At 34.0% G+C, this 18,346-nt stretch overlaps 1 protein-coding gene across 1 annotated transcript in view; it reads right to left on the bottom strand.

Moving 5' to 3' along the window:
* The window catches only part of LOC145297825 (ADP-ribosylation factor-like protein 8B), a 140,200-nt gene extending 123,296 nt beyond the window's left edge, over positions 1 to 16,904 (bottom strand). Inside the window, exon 1 of the mRNA XM_080144150.1 lies at positions 16,518 to 16,904. Coding sequence (XP_080000276.1) covers positions 16,518 to 16,643 — 126 coding nt within the window. The 5' untranslated portion in view covers positions 16,644 to 16,904. The remainder of the gene's footprint in view (positions 1 to 16,517) is intronic.
* Between the last annotated feature and the right edge of the window lie 1,442 nt (positions 16,905 to 18,346).

The following is an 18,346-nucleotide window of genomic DNA, read 5'->3' on the forward strand; positions in this document are numbered from 1 at the left end:
ATGAAAGCAAATGTCTGATATTACAGAGAAAAGCCGACATTGACCAAACGTACATCGCTTTTCAGAGTGGGCCAGGAAATTGCCAATTCGAATCCAGGTTTGCTTTTTTTATACTGAAAAGCAAAAGAAACATGCGACGATTGAAAAATCTGGAAAAAGATAGTGCGTGAAAGTCAGGCAAATGAAATACACACGCGAACCCCATTCGTAACTCGTAGATATTATCATTTAGACAGCATATAAAAAGTTTTAAAGAGTGAACCGACCGAGAAGCCCGGCGAAAAAAGCCTTTTGCAACATACAAAAAAGTGCACACACATTTTCGCTTTTATATATATATAGACTAGCAGAGGGTACCCGGCGTTGCCCGAGTGTTTGTAGGTGTATGTGGTTTTGGGTAAATAAAAAGAAAAATCGTTGGTTGTTAAAAAAAAAAAAAACAAAGCCTTGATGCGCAGTTGAAAAATAGTAAAGTGTAAAAAAAAAAACAGTTGCCCGTTTTTGACGAGTTATTGACGTGGACTTTGAGTGTTTTATTTAACACGATGGCTTCTTTTTATACGAAAAAGCTTAATGCACATGCGGCGATCATAAGCAATAACTATTCAGCAGTTAACATTTTCTGCGGGACAGTTTTTAATAAGATCAATAAACCGGTTTGTTTGTTTTTAACTAATTTTGGGGAAAACCAGCTCCCTGTTTATTAGGGGAGTGTCTTGTCTCGAAATGAAAGCAAACGTCTGATATGACGAAGCCGACATTGACAAAACGTTACATAGCTTTCTAGAGACCACTGGCCGTGGGTCAGTAATTTGAATAGAGTTTCGCTTTTTTTTTATATTGAAAAACCAATGCAACACGTGCCGATCCGAAAATGTCGAATAATTAACGTTTTAAAGTCGGGCAAATTAAATAGAGAGGTGACCACCGTTGTTAAGTTGTAGATATTACCATTTAGACGTGATATAAAAAGTTTTAAAAATGAGCGACGACCTCGAGAATCCGGCGAAAAAAGCCTTTCTCAGACATACAAAAAGCGAACATACATACATACAAACATTTTCGCTTTTATATACTTCACTACTTATCAAGGCCTAAATGCGACTTGAGGATATAGGTTAGATTAGAATAAAGGTAAACCGAACATGTCAAACACGAATGTAGTGGCTATCCCTGAGTGGCTTCCGGGCCTTGATAAGTGGTGACCACCGTGTAAAAAAAAAAAAAAAATGTTTGCAGTCGATATGTGTGCCTCTGTGTAAATATTTAACTGATAAACTCTTAAACTACTGGTCACATAACATTGAAATTAACAGGAAATATTATTCATACACCAAGGTCGGTTTATAATGAGTAAAATCTTCGTTTGGATGGATGAATAATGCATACAGAATAATGTCGACAAGTTGAAATGCGAAATGTTAATTTCGTTTAATATTAAATATTTTACTCATCTCTCGATAGTAACATCTGCAGGGAATGCAGCTGGAGTGCTAAAGTTTTTGGGTTCGATTCTAGCTGATGGCAGCCAAAGCATTTTTTTTTTCATTTTGAAAATCAGTACTATATATTAGGTACAACATAATATTCAAGAGAGAATTGGTTCTATAATAATAAATATGAAATTTGCGTGAATTAAAATATATTTAAGCGTATTTTACGACCCTGCACCCCCATCCATGCTAGTATTAAATAAATAAAAATTAATTATTTGAATTTTTCAGACTAATGTTCTTATCTTGAGCTTTATTTACACAATGTTTTGGCCCACATAACCTACGACCTTCTTCACGAATATCTTGTTGAACTCTGAAAACTTTCTGTTGAACTCATGAACATGCACAGACTTCTTTGATTTAATCCACGGGGGTAGCATGCTCTCATTCCATCAGCCATAACTGGGTGGAAATCTTAAATGATTGGCAATAGTATTTTGAGGATTGAACCTTCAACCTCAAGAAGAGTGTAACATACAACTGAAGTTTATCAAGTACTTTATCCATTACGCCGCAGGTCCTTGTGCATCCTACACTCATGGATTAAACAAAGTGTTCTCTTCAAAATTCCATGAAGATTCCAGTGTTTGAAGAAGGTCAGCGGTTTTGTTGACGGAACCGTTGTGAAAATAACACCCAAGATGGGAACGCCTGAAGAATCCAAATAACACGAATTATCAATTTCATCGTCGAAAAAATTAAGAAAATAAAAGATTAGAATTTTTTTTAACAAAACATAAACGTAAAACTTAATTTTTTTTTTTTTTTTTTTTTTTTACTATTTTACGCTTTTATAAAAGAATTTAATGTCTTTACAGTTTGGTCCCAATATCTGATGATATTGGTGTGATAAAATCCAGTAAAGAGTTACAAAAATGACTGAAAGGCAACAACACAAAATGAAAATCAGGTTCCAGAAATAGAAAAGGACAAATTCACAAATCTATTTACACTGTTGTATTTTGCTCTTTTGGTAATTAATAAACGGAGCGACCGTAATCAAGACTGACCCAAAGGATCCCCACCCCCCCGCCTCACTTACTCTTGATCTTTTGTCTTAATTTTCTTATCTCGTTTTTACTGGGGATGAAGCATCCTACCAGATGCCAGACATTCCAACCTAATAAATCAGTATCATTGAGGAGACTAACTTCTACTAAGGTTGCTTCTTTCTCCTTGTCCCACATATTATTATGTCAAGTTTAACATCAGTTTCTAAACTAAATAACTGTAGGGTTACTCATACTCACATGAATGGTGCACAACTTATTTCCAACTGTTCTTTCTGGTATATGTTCCCAAAACTTGCTGCTATACTGGATATTCAAATTTATACAGATAATCCAGTACAAATATTTGCATGCTCCATTGCATCCCATAGTATAATAGTTAACCCCCCCCCCCCCAGCAGAACCTTACAGCTGGATATCAGGTGGCTCAAACAAGTGTTTATCAAGGTGATATCAATAACAACTTTTTTTCATATGAAACATATCGTCATCTTTTCTCTTTCTTGTAATGCAAAGTGTTTATCAAGGTGATATCAATAACAACTTTTTTTCATATGAAACATATCGTCATCTTTTCCCTTTCTTGTAATGCGAAGTGTTTATCAAGGTGATATCAATAACAACTTTTTTTCATATGAAACATATCGTCATCTTTTCCCTTTCTTGTAATGCAAAGTGTTTATCAAGGTGATATCAATAACAACTTTTCTTAATGTGAAACATATCGTAATTTTTTCCCTTTCTTGTAATGCAAAGTGTTTATCAAGGTGATATCAATAACAACTTTTTTTCATATGAAACATATCGTCATCTTTTCCGTTTCTTGTAATGCAAAGTGTTTATCAAGGTGATATCAATAACAACTTTTTTTCATATGAAACATATCGTCATCTTTTTCCTTTCTTGTAATGCGAAGTGTTTATCAAGGTGATATCAATAACAACTTTTTTTCATATGAAACATATCGTCATCTTTTCCCTTTCTTGTAATGCAAAGTGTTTATCAAGGTGATATCAATAACAACTTTTTTTCATATGAAACATATCATCATCTTTTCCCTTTCTTGTAATGCGAAGTGTTTATCAAGGTGATATCAATAACAACTTTTTTTCATATGAAACATATCGTCATCTTTTCCCTTTCTTGTAATGCAAAGTGTTTATCAAGGTGATATCAATAACAACTTTTTTTCATATGAAACATATCGCCATATTTTCCCTTTCTTGTAATGCAAAGTGTTTATCAAGGTGATATCAATAACAACTTTTTTTCATATGAAACATATCGCCATATTTTCCCTTTCTTGTAATGCAAAGTGTTTATCAAGGTGATATCAATAACAACTTTTTTTCATATGAAACATATCGCCATCTTTTCCCTTTCTTGTAATGCAAAGTGTTTATCAAGGTGATATCAATAACAACTTTTCTTCATATGAAACATATCGTCATCTTTTCCCTTTCTTGTAATGCGAAGTGTTTATCAAGGTGATATCAATAACAACTTTTCTTCATATGAAACATATCGTCATCTTTTCCCTTTCTTGTAATGCAAAGTGTTTATCAAGGTGATATCAATAACAACTTTTTTTCATATGAAACATATCGTCATCTTTTCCCTTTCTTGTAATGCAAAGTGTTTATCAAGGTGATATCAATAACAACTTTTTTTCATATGAAACATATCGTCATCTTTTCCCTTTCTTGTAATGCAAAGTGTTTATCAAGGTGATATCAATAACAACTTTTTTTCATATGAAACATATCGTCATCTTTTCCCTTTCTTGTAATGCAAAGTGTTTATCAAGGTGATATCAATAACAACTTTTTTTCATATGAAACATATCGTCATCTTTTCCCTTTCTTGTAATGCAAAGTGTTTATCAAGGTGATATCAATAACAACTTTTTTTCATATGAAACATATCGTCATCTTTTCCCTTTCTTGTAATGCGAACTGTTTATCAAGGTGATATCAATAACAACTTTTTTTCATATGAAACATATCGCCATCTTTTCCCTTTCTTGTAATGCAAAGTGTTTATCAAGGTGATATCAATAACAACTTTTTTTCATATGAAACATATCGTCATCTTTTCCCTTTTTTGTAATGCAAAATGTTTATCAAGGTGATATCAATAACAACTTTTTTTCATATGAAACATATCGCCATATTTTCCCTTTCTTGTAATGCAAAGTGTTTATCAAGGTGATATCAATAACAACTTTTTTTCATATGAAACATATCGCCATCTTTTCCCTTTCTTGTAATGCAAAGTGTTTATCAAGGTGATATCAATAACAACTTTTTTAGTCTTAATAAAACTATCAAGAATTTAGCAACAGTCTAATAATATTTGAATTAGCATCAGTTTTACATGCGTTTAGCAATTTTTAGAAATTTAATTTCAATTCAAATTAAACTATCTCCACCCAAGTCTTTATTTATCCCTCTTTCTCTAAAGTCCATCCTTATCACTTCCTCCCATGTTTTCCTCAATCTTCCAACTGACCTCACTATCTCAACTGTTCTACATTGACCAGCCCTACAAACTCATCTATTCTTTTATTGTGGCCACACCATCACAGACTCCTGTTCTGTATACATTTTCCTTTATTGTCCAGAATTAATCTTCTTGAGGTCAACAGATCTAAGCCCATCTTTAACACTCTCATACATACGTTCATTGTATCATTTCTCACCATGCAACGTATGCCTTCAACCCTTACTTCCATAGATTATCACACTACATACACATGCCTAATAAGATTCTTCCCTTGGTCGACAGTGGTAACACTATGCTAGTTAGTAATGACAGAAGTTCCCTGAACATATTTCATTCACTTCTAACTTTTGCAATCGCACTATCGATTGTTTGACGAACGCGAACCATTACGTCAAATTTTGTAATTAGTGACTATAAATATGAACATTTCTATTTATTACATTTTTTGGGGTTCGTATCTAATTTGTCTTGGCTTACATGTCTAAATCTACAAGATTCCAGAAATCGTTCACTTTCCAATGATTAGAAATACATTGTATTGTTTTTTAAAGGGTATAATGGCACAATCACGTTGACACACTGGCTCTCTCCAGATCACTAAAGTTAAGCAACGCTGAGTCTGGCCAGTACCAGATGGGTGACTATTTGGGAAGGCTAGGCGCTGTATGTACCACACCTAGTCATAAGAAATTTCTAGGTTTGTGTCTGGAGGTGCATTAATTCACTGGGAGAGATGCATCCTTAGTCTTCGTTAAGACATTCATCTAGGAGAAGGTAACTCTGATGACGTCGGCAGCAGGATGTTGGATGGCCATGAAGGAGGATGAATCTCTAGCAGATCAGCAGTTCTATGGTATTAAGAGTTACATTATTTGACTGCAGCTATGCGGATGATCTAAGGATAACAGAGGATAACAGATAGGTGTAAACAGGCGAGTCAGATGCAACTGTGCTGTCTTCAGAGGAATCGGACCGACAATGGACCGAAGCCTATGAAGAACACTAACCATGATTTCATCTATGGCATGCCAAGATACAAGAAGAATAAGATATTTTTCTTGCAAATGATTAAAGCATCATTCCTACTTTTCTATAATATTTAATTCACACTGCCCCGAAAACGACCATTACTCAACAGAAAAAGGGATCCAGCCTCCATTATCATGATGTTCGCATCTACACAGCAAAACTGACCCAAAATCTCCCAGAAAAATTTGGTTATAAAATCTTGTCTCATCCTACATATTCTTCTGACCTTGCTCCCTCAGATTTTGTCTAATTATGAGGATTACAAAATCACATATGAGCCTAAATTCAGATGTAGATTCCAGGTACTACCACTCCGGGTCAGAGTGGACCTGGGAGCAATGGCAATTAAAGGGTGGCTCCACACTCCCAAAAGCCCGCCAGCTGGGGCCTCACCATCGGATATAGTTTAAGGTCACATCCAGAACCGACCATTTGGGACTGCTAGGCGCTGTATATACCACAGTCATAAGAAATTTCTAGGTTTGTGTCTGGAGGTGTATTAATTCAATTAATTCAGGATGTTGGATGGCCGTGAAGGAGGATGAATCTCTAGCAGATCAGCAGTTCTATGGTATTAAGGGTTACGTTATTTGACAGCAGCTATGCGGATGATCTAAGGACAACGGATAGGTGCAACCAGATGAGTCGGATGCCACTGCGTTGGGGACGGTAATGGCAACCCACCCCATGTATTCTGTCAAGTTCAAATCATGTTAGAGGATCATTATTCATTTTGTTGTCAAGTATGCAGTGTTACTATGTGTATTTTCATTACGCGTGAATAACACGCCCTCATATTTCTTTTATTATCCAGGTACCCAATGAACCCTTGGTCATTGCGACGCGATAAAAAGTAATCTGTACTTATCTACATGTGATGTCTTCAGAGAAATCAGACCAACAATGGACCGAAGCCTATGGAGAACACTAACCATGATTTCATGTACGGCATGAACAGGCCAGAATACAAGAAATAACGCAAATACTTGGGATAGTAGGAAGAAAAAAAAATGCTACTAATTACAAAATAATAAAAACGCAACAAGTTACAAAAAAAAAAAAAAAAAAAAAAAAAATCAGGAATTGTTTTCTTCTTGTTTCCTGTTACTGGAATCTGATTTTTTTCTTTGTGTCTTTTGACTTGTCATAACACGTTACTGGGTTTTGCCAATATAGTCCACCATGGAGGACAATCTGTAAAAGCAATAAGAATTTTATAGAAAATGAAAAAAGCCTTTCGTTTTCTTGAAGTCATAGCAAGTTTCATTGTATATGTGAAACGCTGAAATGAAAACTCTTCCAGAATGAAGTAATCACCATCTTAGTAGAAAACGATGCCAATGGCAGATAACTCAAGTTTATTATTTTCACGCTAAGGACAGCGAACCATTTTTAAGGGTAAATACTGAAAGAAAAAGAAAAAAAAAGTCCTTTATCCTTAACTAGAAAATCAGGAACCCGAGTTATATGTCCATAATTACTTGCACACCGTACCCTTAACCAAAACACACGAGGGAAAAAGTTGATTTTTATGCAAAGATTATATTCATTAATGACCTCCCCGACAAAATTGCCTCTGAGATGGGTATATATGTTGATGACACTACACTCTATAACAGGCATGACAGGAAAACAAATGAACACATATCTAAAGAAATGGCAAAAACACTAGAGGATGACCTCCAATCTGTAGTGGAATGGGGACAAAAATGGATGGTCACATTCAATGCTGCCAAGACTAAACTTGTTTCCTTCAATAATTACAAGAAACCTTCTCTGCCACCAATAGCAATGGCCAATGACTCTTTATCTGAGAGTACATCTTTCAAACTCCTTGGCCTAACGTTCACAGGAAACATGAGTTGGAACAATTACATTGAGAGCATTGCCAGGGCCGCTGCGAAGAAGGTAGACTCTCTCTACCGTGCTAGAAAACTAACACCCGAAAGTATCCTGTACCTCTATAAGGCCACCATTCGCCCATGTATGGAATATTGCTGTCACATTTGGGCTGGTGCATCTGCTACTAGTCTTTCCCTCCTAGACAAGGTTCAAAAGAGAGTCACCAATCTGATAGGCCCTGAGCTGCCATCTAAGCTTCAGCCTCTGTCCCATCGACGAAATGTTGCACCCCTCTGCCTGTTCTACAAGTATTTTAATGGTGAATGCTCTGGCGAACTGCAGACACTTGTGCCCCCACGAAGTAGACACCTTTGACAAACCCGACAGGTAGCTAAATCCCACCCCCACACTGTAGAGATTCCTAGATGTAAAAGATGTTTCTACTCCAATAGTTTCTTCCCCAGAACCGCTAGACTCTGGAATTCCATTCCAGGTCCTTGCTTCCCTAACAGTACTGACATGCAGAAGTTCAAGTGTAACGTGAACCGACATCTTGCTGCCCAACTTCCAACATAGTGCCCTAGTAGTTGTTGCCCCTGATAGTAGTCCCCTACACCAAAGTGGCAATGTGCCTTGTTTGGGGTGAAAATGTAATTAAAAAAAATAAATAAATAAATATCCGGCTCTCCTAAAAGGATTAAACATAAAAATTGCTTTAATCGAGGATAACAAAACAGATGCTGCACAGTTAAGTATGTAATATTGTTTTTGCTTAAAATGACATTAATAATAATTAAAATGACATTAATAATAATTAAAATGACATTAATAATAATTAAAATGACATTAATAATAATTAAAATGACATTAATAATAATTTAAAAAATCGATCCGTCGACTAAGCAGCACAAATTTTGAGTCGTTGACGAATTGTGCGACGACTTTCGTTGATAGAAGAAAAATCGGGGGACCCCCCCCCCAAAAAAAAAATTAAATGGAAATTCCATGGATATTTTACACAACCTCGAAGCATTTTGTTTTTAATTATTTTATCGATTAAAACATCGATTTATCAAGTCGAGAAACGTTACCCAAGGAAGAACGATAACTCGAGTTCAAAACAGTGCCCTTCAACTAGAAACATTACAAAATTGGGTTATCGTTCTTCCTTAGCTAGCCACACAATGTTACCGTGACATTTATTGGGTGGGTGGGGTTCTACCACCATTTCGTTTTATTTATTATTTTAAAGTGCTTATCGAAACTTCAAAGTTATACAAAAAAATATCGTGGCCATTTTTTTTCTTGTTCTCGGGTAGAGCTGAAAACTGCTTGTTTTTCGAACCGAATAAATATTTTATATTAAATAAAAACACTAAAAACTTATCCAATTAGGTAGAAGAGTAACATCTTGCCTTTGATAACATTTTTTAGTTGTTTTTTGACAACTTTTTTGTGCCTCTGTGAATTGTAAAACAAACCCTGTTTTTCTTGCATTCTTACATGTCTGCGATCTTTAAAGAAATTAAAACAAACAACTCCCGGACAACACCGTATATCCATACTAGTTTTTAAACAATCCGAAAAGAAGAGTGGGGGGGGGGGGAGCAAACGAAATCGACATTGGCCGTCCCATCATCATCATCAACCACATGTTCTTGTCGGTAAGTAAATTGATCCCTCAATTTATGACCGACAATAAATAAAACTATTAGAAAAACAGATGATCGATTTTACCCAATATTTTAATCAATTTTTTTAAACATCTGTTAGAAATATAAAAATATTCACACGGTTTTTTTTTGTTTTTTTTAAACAACTAAAAAATCTGTCGAGGATAAAATAGGAAGAAATATAAAAAAACAAAAAAAAACAAAAAAAAACAAAAAAAAAAAACAAGAAAGGATGAGATGAAATGTGATAGGCGTGGTCAAAAAGTCGGGGATCAATTCGAGAAACCTAATTTTTTTTTTTATTGAATTTCACAAAAAAGATAATTTACGAAGAATAGATATTAAAAACAAAATGAAATGGGATTCAAAGGTTAATTTTAAACAAAAGATATTTTCGCTTTGATAAAAAGAAACAAAGAAAAAAATAAAAATAAAACAATGACATGAAATAAAATAGAAAAAAAATAAATAAAGACGAGATTTTGGTCCCTGACTTTGGAATCGGTTTCACAATTATTTAGAAAAAAAAAAGGGGGGGGGGTATTTAAATTTAACAAGACGAGTGTTTTATTGTCTAAATATTTGTAAATCTTTACAAAGACAATATTTAAACAATAGGTTTTAGAAACAAATTCAATCATAATAATTTGAAGAGGTTATTTTATAGAATGTATTTGTTCAGCCACGTGAAACATTAAACAATGGCCATCCCTTGTAAGGATACCTCCCCAGGGAGTCTTTAGTGAAACAAAGGTTACGCAATCTATAACCGCTCATCTCCTGAGCTGGCAGTTCGATTCTCGCCAGCTCTAATGTCAGCCGTTTCTTGTTCTAATTTAAGACTCGACACTACTTTTGTTTCTAAGTCACAAACACTTTAAAATAAGCTAAAACACACACACAAAAAGAAAAAAACGGTGCTAGTGCACTTATTGACCCGCGCTATTTTTTAAATAGTATTTTCAAGTTTAATCAAAGTTTTATGGTATCTGTTTTTATTAAATTGTAAGGTTAAAAGTACAGAATAAATACAAAACACCCTCTCCTTTCCATGTTAAGAATGGCTGTCTAAATAACGTTATTATTTCAGCACGGATCAATAAGTGCACTACTGCACTAGTACCGAAAAACCTTATCCAGCTAGGTAAAAGAGTAAATTATCTTGCCTTTGGTAACATTTATTTGTTATATATTTGTTTTTTTTTACCCACTTTTTCGTTTTGTTGTCTATAGTGCAATTGTCCGAGTTTCGTGACAAGATATCCACAATGACGAAAAGCACTAGTGGAATGAGCAGAGAAAGACTAGTGATATTTCAGTTTTTTTCCTTCTTGATTAGTTCCACAAGCAAGTCTATCCTACTCCATTTGTGGAGAAAGGATATGGTTCGGTTCATACCTTTCAAAAATTTACTTCCACATGGTAGAGTAAAATAGTAGCATAAAATGTACTTACCGCAAGTAAGCTACACAGAAACATTCGTATTTTAGCCTGACGAAATCATAAGAGTGAAACACAAACATTTCTGTGAGGCTTGCTTGCTTGCCTATAGTCAGTGGACAGCTGTTTTTTTTAGGGTTTCAAATTGTCAAAGATTCAAAACAAAGTGTATGCGAGTGCGTTTAACTAAATGGTACAACACCAAACCGTAAACATCCATGTTATTCGATTACAGAAGGTCAGGAACACATCAGTACTGTCGGTTTCAAATCCGCTATAAGCGAATCTGTTTACGGTCGAAAAATATCAGATTCTCTTCAGCCTCTGTTTACATCTGTTCCATAAACATAAATTAAACTGTTCTAAACAAAAAATAAATATGCTCTTTCTTTCTCAGTTTGGTGGGAGAGAACCCCAGCAAAGTGCGCAATCAAAGAAAATTTCAAAAATAAAAGAGTGATATTTATTCATGTAAGTTTCACAGAAGATTATAACATCGATACCATCGGTTTCCAATCCAAAGTAAGGGGGCCAATATCCGGTACCTATTGCGGACTCTCTTCAGTCTCTGAAACCAACGCTGTTTGCTCTGATCTTCTACACACACACTTGAAATACTCCTCTTATAATTCCTGTTTGTCTAGGACTTCTACCAACATATACTAGGTAAAAATTACATAGCAAGCATACCCGGTGAACCAAGTGCAAGTGAAATACAAACGATTGCACTGAAAGGGACGGCTAGAATCCTGAAAAGATCTCTTGGTTGGACTCACTAAAATAGGGGTAAATGTCAGACATCTGGTTGGATGTCCCATCCCCTAGAAGAAAAAGTTTAAGAAAAATGTAAATTAACGGTTTGTCCACGGGACTGGGAATAAACAGGAAACTGAGATTCGTTAAGAATTCAAATCCATGCCTCTAAATAAACAAAATAGTCCAGAATATGCATTAAATAAATTATTAATACAACCAAATGACTTTGGGTGATTATTCTATTCTTTTCAGTAAAAATAAAAGGTTATTATTTACGGACCGTGCTGAAATAACGTTTAGAAATCCATTGCTAACATGTGAAAGAAAGTCGTTAACTATTCTCTACTTTTATCTAACAATTTACTAAACGAAAGATATTGTAAAAGGGCAGTTGTTTTTTTATTTTTTTTTATTTAACTTCAGTAAGTTTTAAGAGATCAAATGGCTCCCTCCAGGAGCTAACACTTGGTTCTGTTATGATTTGAATTTATATCCAAGGGCTCTTTTAAGAATAGATGCTGTTCCCTTTATGGCTGCTATCTGTATCTCATTACAGCTTGATCCTCCAGGGATTGCTTCTAAGTATTTATGAAGATTCTTTTTTATTAAACCAGTTGCTCCTATCACAACCGGTATAATGTTTATTTCTTTCAGAGACCATGTCGTTTTTAGATCATTTTTTAGGTCCTGATATTTTGTTCCTTAGGCCCTGATATTTTATTTTTTTATATTTATTTTACTTCAGTAAACTTTAAGAGATAGATCAAGGGGTTAATCCCTCCTGGAGCTAACACTTGATTCTGTTATGATTTAAATTTATATCCGGGGGCTCTTTTAAGAATAGATACTGTTCCCTTTATGGCTGCTATTTGTATCTCGTTACAACTTAGTCTTCCAGGGATTGCTTCTAAGTATCTTTGTGTATGTTTATATGTCCAACTAAAAGTAAAAAACGACAAAACACATGCCCACAAAGTTTAAATTTTGTTCGGTGTTGTGCCAGATGAGTAATATTTGGAATTTATGAAACATTATTCATCCCTTGACAGATTTCGCTAGGGAGGGGCAGTTTTCCAGCCAGATAAAGTACTTACTAAAGGGGAGTAACTGATGTTTGCAATTAAGGAATTAATTCCATTACGAGTTGTTTGTGTACGTGTATATCCACGGTGAGGAATGGGCTGTGTATATTGGGGAGAGGGAGTAGGAACTGAGGGAGATATAAAGAGAGAAGATAGAAGAGATAAAAGTTTAAATAGAAATATGTTACACTTGTGCCCCAGCTAGCCTAAAATATAGCACAGTCCGTAAACTGCACAAGTATAAAATTAATCATCGTTCTACTTATGAAAAGAAAAACCTAATAAATAGACATTGACAATTGGAAAAGTGGGATTGAATTATGATCTTTGTTCGATGATAGAATAGTGTCGCTGTTAAGAAATAGTTTTTTTTTTTTTTTAACTTGCCATTGGTTTAATAGTATTATACGGTCGTTGGAATATTTCTCTTATTTCAGGTTCTTATTGAGGTAGAGTCGACAAATCGATGTTTTTTAATTTGTGGTATTAAGCAAAAACAACAGTACTCACTTGATTGTCATGTCGAAAATAGTAATATATCCACAAATTACGAAAATTCATCAAGTAGAACAAGTGTTATGGTGTTTTTAGTAAAAAAAAAATTTAAAAAGTCTATTGCTATGGTCTAAAACAGTACATCAGCAATCTAAGTGGCGAAAAAGGGAGATAAGTATGTCCCCCGTATTCACAATCTTCAAGGTGTTCATATCTAGGGAAAATGCAATTTCACCCAATTTTCCATAAAAATTACTTTTAACTATAATTTCCTATTCAATGAATTTTCGTGCTTTTTAGAGATATTACTATTTTCGACATAAGTACTCTTGTTTTAGCTTAAAACTATATATCAAAAAAAAAAAAAAAAAAAAAAAAAAAAAAAAAAAAAAATGACATGTCGACTGTATCTTAACAAACACGTTATTTCAACCAAAATTTTTATAAACTTGATTTGTAATTTTTTTTTTTTTTTTCCCGAAATAAAATTTTTTACAAATGTTGGTAAATTTTTACTTGCTTTCCACCTTAACATTTTCCTTTAAAATGACTTTTGTAGGTTTTCGGATATGCTGGAAACGAATATCGTATTTAAATTTTCCTAAAATAAGTAGTTTTCCGGATATTAAACAATGTAATTTATGTTATACGTGGTGGCCATTATTGTACGCGCACGCGCAAAAATATGCAAATTTAGAACCCCATTTTTACATAGAGAGCGGGGGGGGGGACTTGTTAACTCTTCCCTTGCCGCTGATAGAACTAAACATGTTAAAATGCACAAGTGCCGAAACGATTATCATGTCGGATCATGTGTTGAATGGTTTTGCCAAACAGAAAAATCTGGTTGTTTGAAAAGCATTAAAGTTTCGGAGGCCAAAGTCAAGTATCATGGGTCAACTGCACTTAAAAATAAAGAAGCCAATATTGTATGTAATAACTGATCATTATTTGTGTTTACATAGATCAATACCCATGGCTGACAAGATCGTCTCGATAAAATCCAGAACGAGTTCCAACAACGGCACAAAATTAAATAATGGCGGATGAGTGGATCGTGAAAGTACACGTTTTATGACGAACCCGCAATTAGCGCCGGGGAGTTTGCTTGAAGAATAACCATCTCATTGCATTACTTATAACGCAAATAGATCACAAATTCGTCGATAAAGATAAAAGGCAAGATAAGTTACTCTTCTACCTACTGGGATAAGTTTTTTTTGTGGTTTAACTTATTTTAAAGTGTTTATTTGCTTTGAAACACAAGTAGTGTCGAGCTTTAAGTTAGAATAAGAAAAAAAAATGGCTGACATTAGAAGGTCATCTGATGAGTCTCGATATCCCCCCCCAAAAAAATACTAGTAGAAACCCACCCAATAAATGCCCCAGTATTTCATGTCACAAATAATAATAATTACCCCTCCCCCTTCCTTTTCGACTATCGTTACCGGATTTTTACCAAACCAGTATGGGCAGCCATGGGGGTCGATTTATATAAGCACTAATAATAACTATCAATAATTACAATAAATCAGAGTATTTGAACAGTTTACGAAGCGGGCTGAAATAATAACGTTATTATTTAGAAACCCGTTCTTAACACGAGGAAGGCTTTGTTAACTATTATGGACTTTCCATCTAGCAATTTAAACAAAAATATTGTGGAATTTGAAAATAGCAAGATTTATAAACTGCACAAGTATCGAATCTACTCTTGTTTTTAATCAATCTTAGTTTGACAAATTTTAGGTTATCTTTACGATTACTGTTTCCACTTCACTTCCGGTTGCCCCTCCCAATGTTTTGTTTTTCTAAATAAAATCGTTATTATTTAGAAAATGGGGAAGAGTGTTTCCTTTACGATATTTTTGTCTGTTAATTTGTTAGGTGAAAGTATAGAATAGTTACAAAACACTTTCCCCTCCCCATGTTAAGAATGGATAGGTTGCACAAGTACCAAAAACATGTTTCTAACAATTCTTAGTAAAATTGTTACCTCCCTTAGAACAATGAGTTCAGATGTCGAATTGCCAACAAAAAAACACATACCGTAAAACTTGGATTTAACTCGAAAATAATATTTTAAAAAAGTAAATTTTTACTTTCTTTAGATCTTAACAATCAGGTTTAAAAATGTCTTTTATAAGTTTCCGGGTATGCTGAAAACGAATATCACATTTAAATTTTGTGCAAACAAGTAGTGGTATTTTTTCAGATTAGGTCCACCTCCACAATTATTTCTGCAAAATTTCAATGCGATTTTCGTATTCAGCATAGTCGAAAACTTATAAAAGTCGTCATTTAAAAGAAAATTGTGGAAGTGCTCACTGCTCAGGTGAGGTGTGGTGCAGTGGTGCACCTTCTAATCTGAAAATTTACCCAAGTAGTTTTCTGAATATTAAGACAATTATTATCCACTATATTATTTAATAAATGTCAGTGACGTTCGCCATTCTTAACATGGGGAGGAGCGAATGTTTTGTAACACACATGCGCATTAGTACTTTTCAGTTGGGGAAAAACATGGCCACCAGTGAAAACAGTGGATTACATTGAATAATAAAGGTCTTAATATTCGGAAAACTACTTGTCCGTGTAAATTTTAAATGTGATATTCGTTTTCAGCATACACAGAAACCTTGTGAAGTCGTCATTTTAAAGGTGAGTGTTGAGGTTTTCTTTTACACTTGGGAGTCACCACTTTTACTCGAGTGGCCTTCGGGTCTTGATAAGGGTTACGGTGGTAGTTTAGTAATCGTTAATGGTGTAAATTGGGTAGAATTTGGGTTATTTATGGGGACGGCTCAACAAGAATTTGTTTACATGAGATTTGAAGGCTACCATGTTGTATTCAACCGAGAAACAGGAGGCCAGCCAGCGCCGCCAGCGGAACAGTGTTTCACAGGGGGCAGTTCTGGGAAAGATGCTTTGTTCATGGAATCTATATTTAAATTTAGGCACAGATAGAGTGGGGGAGGGGAATCCTTTATAGTGGTTGTAGCTAGTCGAGTGTTCTTATGAACGTTTGGCAAGGGGGAGCATAGATTGGAGTTCAGTCGAGCGAGCACTTGCCATGAAAGAAAGTAAAAAGAAAATAACACGGTACCTTTTCTGCATGAGTACCGGATAGCCATGGGGGTTGAGCTATACAAATACAATTGTAATTATGAAATATATGTTGATACTTACGGCGATTACATTAACGAATGTCGTCTTGCCGGAATATTGCAAGCCCACCAGCGTCAATTCCATTTCTTCCTTCCAGAATAAACTTCGGAACCAATCCAAAATTCTTTGAAATAATGCTAACATCATGGAATAATCGTGTGTTGACCAATGTTTCTTTTTTGTTTTTTAAATATACAAGCAAGGAGATAAATAAAAAAAAAAAAATAGAGATCAAAACCTTCTTAAGTGTTAGAACAATTAATTAATAACAAAAAACCTTGTTATTTTTTTGTGGGTTAAAAAAAAAAGAACAAACTCCAAGAGTTTGTTTTTAAAGGGATATTAAAAAAAAGGGTTCCTCCCCTTTATAAATCTGAGCACATATGGCTTGCTTATGTGAGTGTGTGTGTATATATATATAATATATAATATATATAGGTAAGTAATTTATTTTTTTAATATATGATCACATATACAAGGAAGGGGGGGATAGCAAAATAAGTAGTTAAAAAAAAAAAAAGATCAATTATTTTTATGATAGCAAATAAATATATTTATATGTATACATATATTACCGTTTCATATATATGTTACAATTATACTACGTAGATGTTTTAATTAGCCTGACGAATTCTTTCGTTGGAATAAAACGTAAATATTTCTGTGTAGCGCACTTGCCATAAGTATATTTATATAATACTACGTATGTATATATATTTCTGTTTTACTTAACCAGGTCGTCGAGCACTCCCTATGTAAATCCGTTTTTATGTTTATATATATATATATATATATATATATATATATTATAGATTTTCTCCTCGGCTTGTATATATATATATTTTTTTGTTTTCGTTTTTACGTCTTGTCCTCCGGAGTTTGTATGGCCGGATTTATATATATATAAATATACACATACAAGAATCCGTTTTATGTATATATGTATATATAATCGCACAGATAAATAAATACCAGATTTTATCCACGAGAAACCAGGGCAGTAGTTTCTACTGATAATAATAATAAAATATTAATAATACTATTATTAATGGTGAGAATTACGAGGAGTAGGCGTCGTTCGCCTAGTCTTGTAATTTCTCTAACGCTATTAGCTTTCTCTTTCAATTTTTTTTTTTTTCGAGGGAGTAGTGGGAGGGCGCGAGTAGTTACATTGTTTATATAGAGAGTGAGTCCGCTGGTTACGTAGAGCGAAAGACGGGGTGAGCGAGAAAGCAGTTTGAGGACTGCTATTGTCACCCGAGAGAGTCAGAGAGAGGGGGATGTTTGTTAAAGTAATGACGAGGTGGGAGGAAGGAGAGAACAAGCGGACAAAATCACATGACTTTCATCCAGCAGGTTTTCACTTCCGCTTCCGGTCACGTGACTCAAACCTCGTGCTTTTTCTTCAAACTAACACGCACTTTTCTATTTCAGCAGCAAGTCTAATTAAAAATATTATTAAGGATAAATAGTATATGTACTAATTTATTAGATATAAGTAATTTTTTTAATCTACTTTTTTGAACTTGTTATAAAAAATTATTTTTAAAAAATTGCCGAAGAAAATTTACAAATAAAATTTTAATTAGAATAGTTATTGTACAACTTTAACATGTATTTTCTTAAATAATTTAAGGAAATAAATAATTTAAAAACAAAAACAAAAAAAAACAGATAAAAAACTTCTGAAGTGTTGGAGCAATTAATTAATTATAAATTTATTTAAACCACTTAGAGAAAAAAATAATTAATAAAGATAAATTATACGCATACTAATTTATAATATATTTCTACATATATTATTAAAGTAATTTTTTTAATCTACTTGTTGTTTAAACTTGATGTTATAA

Source organism: Euprymna scolopes, chromosome 18 (assembly GCF_053919585.1).
Source record: "Euprymna scolopes isolate OS-2025 chromosome 18, ASM5391958v1, whole genome shotgun sequence".
Lineage (NCBI taxonomy): Eukaryota > Metazoa > Mollusca > Cephalopoda > Sepiida > Sepiolidae > Euprymna > Euprymna scolopes.